The 5714-nt window shown below is 36.9% G+C and overlaps 1 protein-coding gene across 1 annotated transcript; it reads left to right on the forward strand.

The window, feature by feature from the left end:
- The first annotated feature begins 364 nt into the window (after nucleotides 1–364).
- LOC105178759 (Ypt/Rab-GAP domain of gyp1p superfamily protein) lies at nucleotides 365–5120 on the forward strand. The gene is made up of 7 exons (XM_011102303.3): nucleotides 365–1486; nucleotides 3799–3915; nucleotides 4016–4194; nucleotides 4284–4377; nucleotides 4481–4558; nucleotides 4644–4745; nucleotides 4859–5120. The coding sequence occupies exons 1-7, from the start codon at nucleotides 1001–1003 to the stop codon at nucleotides 4991–4993; spliced, it is 1191 nt and encodes a 396-aa protein (XP_011100605.1). The 5' UTR covers nucleotides 365–1000; the 3' UTR covers nucleotides 4994–5120.
- Nucleotides 5121–5714: the final 594 nt, after the last annotated feature.

Genomic DNA, 5714 nt, shown 5'->3' on the forward strand with positions numbered 1-5714 from the left:
TTAAGTAGAGGGAGTGTAGAAAAGCAGTTATGAGATGGTAAGAAAGTGATGAGTAAATAAAGAGATAAGCGAGGTGGGATAATTAATTTGAAGTGAAAGTCATGCGAGCAACATCCCATCACTAACACAGACATCCCACCCACGACACTTCTTACAAATAGAAATTAATTTTTTTTAATTATTATTATTATTATCAAATGAAATAGTATTAGAGGTAGAGTAGTAGTGGCAGTGTTGTTTTTTTTCCTTGTTTGTATTATTTATTACATAAAAATCTCATTTTCCTTTTCCTCCGACCATTTGTTTTCGCTTGTTTTCTCTGAATTCAGACCACTAATTCATTCACTTATTTCTTTTTCTTCTTCTTCCATTTCCCCAACTCACACTTTCCTTCTTTTCTTCTTTTTTTTTTTTTCATTTTTATTTTGATTTTCTTTTCGTTTGGGGTCTTCCAGACAGTTGAACTTTTCTTTTCTTTCCTGTTCTCTGTCTGTCTTTTTTTTTTTTTTTTTTTTTTGTTGGTTATATTTCCTTTCCATTTCTGTAACCCTTTTCTTTGCTGTTCTTTCATGAGATATATCATATATTATTATTATTATTGACATAGAAAAAGCCCATTTGAAGCAACATCCCGAGCTTTTCACTTCTTGATCCAAATTTCCCGTGTGTGTGTGTATATATATGTAAGGAATAGTATAGTTAAAGGGTACAGAAAATGGACTGTTTTTAAATCTTGGAAGACCCCACCTTTTCCATTCAAGATTTTTCTTCCTTTTTTTCTTGTAAAAAGAGTTTTTGTTTTTAATCATTCTTTCATTTGAAGAAGCTCTTATTAGCTTTCTTTCTGTTGTTTTTTCTCTTACAAGAGAAGGCTGACCATTTCCTCTCGTTTCATTCCCTTCAATTTCGTTGGGTTTATCCTCGCTGATAAACCAAGTGACTGTATTCTTGATCTCAACCCATCTTGTACTCTGTCTCTGCATCAATAAATATACCAAGAATGTATGGAGGCAGTGGGATTCAGAGCAAGAGAGACCTGGAAATAGAGTACCAGGCCCAGATACCCATATTGAGGCCAAGCATCCATGCAAGAAGGGCGAATATGACTGTGAAATTTCAAGATCTGTATGGTTTCACAGTTGAAGGAAATGTTGATGATGTGAATGTTCTGAATGAGGTGAGAGAGAAGGTTAGGCAACAAGGGAGAGTTTGGTGGGCTTTGGAGGCCAGTAAAGGTGCCAATTGGTATTTGGATGCACATGTTTCCTCCACCCTTAAATCTTCCCTCAAATTTTCTACTTTGACCAATGCCATCACTCTCAAGAGGCTTATCAGGAAGGGAATCCCACCAAATTTGAGGCCCAAAGTATGGTTTACCTTATCCGGTGCCGCCAAGAAGAAATCCACCGTCCCTGATAGCTATTACAATGATTTGACCAGTGCTGTTGAGGACAAAGTTACCTCTGCAACCAAGCAGATTGATCATGTATGTGGGGTTTACTTTTCTTTTAATCTCTGTTGGGATTTTGATTGATGCGTAATTTTCGTATTTTTTTGCATCATTTGATTGCTTGTAGGAATGTTTGACATTAATGTTAGAAGTTGGAAAAGAAAGGGTGGGGATGAGGGGTTAGTAGCTAAGAAACCAGTTTGTAGCAATCAATACTTTAAACTGAAATAGTACGAAATTGAGACAGGTTCTTGACACAATTTGCTGAATCATATTCTTGGCACCGGTCCTGTCCTACACATGGATCAAGGATTTGTTTTCGCGACACTCTTGGAAGAATTAGAATAGACTGTTGTCAAATCTTGTTGAGAATAGACTGGATAGATTATGGAAGTTAGTGGACAACTGGCTTTTCTTGTTCGAAATTGATAACTCCGGGCCTGGTGAGAACATAATTTAGAAGAAAACTTAACTCTCCACTTCAAATTGGTATAGTTTAATAGGAAACTCAGAACCATGTTCTCTCCATAATTTTAAAACTGAAGTGTACTGAATTCATGAAACATTTTTGAAACTACAAAAATTATGTCAATTATCTCCATTTGGTTTTAACTCTTAGTTTCTGGAAGGTGAATCAGAACAAGGAACAGAGTAGGTCGAGGTTGGGTAAAGACTACTTTCTTTCCCTGATCAATATTCCTAAGTTCATTTAAATTGCATTTCCTAGTTTTAACTGTCATATTAATCATCGTATCCTAGTGTCATATATGACTAAGTTGCATCTCATGTTTAGCAAGTTTCCCAGTGTTTTCTTTCTATAGCAAATGTAGAAAGTCATCCATGCATCTATTTATCTAAAGGGCAGTCTTCACATATCTTTCTTCGATTTTGTGTTTTAGGTAAATAGCTGTATATAGTGAGTGAGGACATGAAAGAAATATGTACTAGTCTTCGGTTTATGTTGAAAAATGTACTATGATCCAATTCCTTTACAGCACCTGATGTAAAAGTTGACATAAGGATGATTTTTGAATTAGGAAATGCATTTTAGTTCCATATATTTTATAGCTTAACAACATTAGTCATTAGTGTTATAGTTTTAGTTGACCAATTTCTCATCAACCTTTATGTAGACCTATGGTTTTAGTTCTCCTACTCTTTTGTTGACAGCCGGAGTAGTCTCTCAGTTATGGCTGTCTGGCATAAATGCTTGTTCCTTGGAAATAGAGAGCTACCTCATGGAGAAAATTGTCTTCCCCTGGTTAACACATCAAATAAACAAAAATTCTGGTGGATGTTGTGGAATTAATTAAACAAAAATGATATCTAACTGTATCTTGAAAATGAATCATTTTCCTGCTCTGTTGCCCGCATGCTTTGGGTCAGGGCTTCTTTGCTGTACAACGTGCCAAGTGACCCATGTCTTTTTGAGATTTGTGATTTATCTGAAACTAATTCTTCTTTTTGCTTTGGTGTGCCATGTGTTATATATAATGGCTTGTCCATTTTTGACAATTAAATTAGACGTCCAAAACAAACCAGAATTTTCACTCCTCAGCATCAGGAAATGAATCACATGCTTTCATGTGAGAGCTAAATCATGTGCATCAACCCAAGATGTCAGACTAATTGTGGGTGGCAATGATGTGTACGTAAACATCAAGATTTATGGCATAAAAAGTTGCAAATTCCCATACCAGGTTACCGTAGTTATAGGGACACTCTTGGAGTCCACATATCAAATATCTGGAATTTTTCCCAAGACTCGACTATCGTACTTTCTTAAGCCTGCTCATATCTTGATTATTTCCATCGATGGGTGGTAATTTTTCCCTTAGTTTGGTAATGTTACAAACATAATGTTGGTGTTGATGTTGGTGGTGCTCGCTTTCCTTTCTGCTCATTAGGGTACGTATGGTTGAATCAATTTTTCAATTCTAGCATTCACAATCTGACATAATTTCAGTTTAACCACTTGATATTTGACTATGGTCATGAAAGATATGCAGATGCTGACATTATGTGGTGGTCCGTGCAGTTCCTAATTTGTAAAATACAAATCTGATGCAAAGAGTGGAAGTGACTGTGTCTTCTTGTAGATTTTCAAAAGAGTAACACAGTGTACATATAGTAGATAATTTGTCTGAGAATAAACTTTATGGTATAGGGACATTAGCTCTAGGCATAGCAGAATTATGGCATAATTCTTGTAGATAATGCATCCAGCCATTGTGTAATTGTTTCCTAACTTCTGTTCGACATTTAGTCACTCTAAACCTTCATTGGTTGGGATTGCAAGAGTTTGAATGTACCATCCTCACAGTTATTCTTCTACAATGTGGGTGCAGGACCTCCCTCGAACTTTCCCCGGTCACCCGTGGTTGGACACTCCAGAGGGGCATGCTGCTCTAAGGCGTGTTCTTGTTGGATATTCTTTCCGAGATTCTGATGTTGGTTATTGCCAGGTGGGTTTCTCTACCATTCAGGAACGCTATATTATTTGCTCATTCCTCCTTTCCAAATCCGTTCTTTCCGGTAATGGTTACCTAAATGAATATGTTGCAGGGTTTAAATTATGTTGCAGCTTTATTGTTGCTTGTGATGAAAACTGAAGAAGAGGCTTTCTGGATGCTTGCTGTTCTCCTAGAAAATGTGTTAGTTAATGATTGCTACACGAACAACTTGTCTGGATGCCATGTCGAACAGCGAGTGTTTAAAGATCTTCTGACCAAAAAGTGCCCCAGGTTAACTATCGTTTCCATTTCTTGAGCTAATCTGGTTTTATTTCTAACATTGTTCTGGTTCATTTATACGAAGAAGAACAATTATGCAGGATCGCTGCTCATCTGGAAGCTTTAGAGTTTGATGTTTCTCTTGTCTGCACAGAGTGGTTTTTATGTTTATTTTCTAAAAGCTTGCCATCAGAGGTTGGAAAACAGTTATTGGCCTCATATATTTACCATGTATACCTGGATTAGAATAGTTATATTGGCTCATTGATAACAATCTGAGTTTTGTTATTTCTTTCAGACAACACTGCGTGTATGGGACGTTCTCTTCTACGAAGGAGCACAGGTTTTATTTAATGTAGCCTTAGCAATTTTTAAGGTAAAGTTTTCTGAAGTAAAGTGTTGCTTTGTTTCTAAAATTACTGGACCTATGAAACTTGAGGATTGCCTTTTGACGAACGCAGATGAATGAAAGGCAGTTGCTTACGACACATCACGTAGGTGATGTGATTAATGTTATACAAAGAAGTACTCATCACCTGTTCGATCCTGATGAATTATTAACCGTAAGTTTCATTCTGAGTCTATTTCTTCTCTGCTCTTTAAGTTGTGACATTTGTGGCTGATTGAAATGGAGGGCAGACGAGGTTTTGAATGATTTCTTGTGCGTCTTTGGTAGGTTGCTTTTGACAAGATAGGGCTTATGACGACCACAAATATATCAAAGCAACGGAAAAAGCAGGAGCCAGCAGTGATGGCAGAGCTTGATCAGAGAATAAGACGACTAAATTCTGTAAATGAGAGTGAGAAATAGTGTGGAATTGTTGGGAGAAATAGCTTAAGACATGTTTAAGGATACCACCAACATTATCATTTTCATGGAACACTTGTAATTGTAAATTTTGAGTTGTGGAATGCATACTTAATGCTTGGTAGTCTAATTTGGTGGGTTTAGGCCTCGTAATGGATATGGTAAGGCACTACTCAGACCCAAATCCACAAAAAACCCCATAGAATAATGAGCGTGTAGAACTGGACCTAACCCAAGAGCCCATAGAATAATGAGCATGGCAGGGGTGAGGCGGGGAATGAGGGGTGGGGGTGGGTGTGTGCTGCAACAACTTTGATCTTTAGTGCCGCGTGTAAATGTGAGGTGGTGATTTGGGAATCGAGGTGCTAGGTTTCTTGAAATATTTTTTAAGATTTAAAAATATTGATTATTGGGCTAGGTTATTCGGGTCAATTACATTGGATTGGGTAAGTATTGGGTCTGGGTAATTGTAGGGGTATAAATGGGCATAAACTCAATCCAACCCAATTTATATTTTTGTTGGGTTTGAGTCTAATTATTTTTTGTGGGCCTAAATCTAGGTTTTTATTCTTGATAATAGGCTTGGGTAAGATAAAAATCTACTCATTGGACAGACCTAGGTTGATTTTTTTTTGGGTAAATGTAAGTTTCATTAATAAAAAGGTGCATGCGTACAGTACAACAGTCAAATATTGATTTCTCCAATAACAGACCATGGGGTACA

The sequence above is a fragment of the Sesamum indicum genome, linkage group LG12, assembly GCF_026168435.1.
Source record: "Sesamum indicum cultivar Baizhima isolate 11 linkage group LG12, ASM2616843v1, whole genome shotgun sequence".
NCBI lineage: Eukaryota > Viridiplantae > Streptophyta > Magnoliopsida > Lamiales > Pedaliaceae > Sesamum > Sesamum indicum.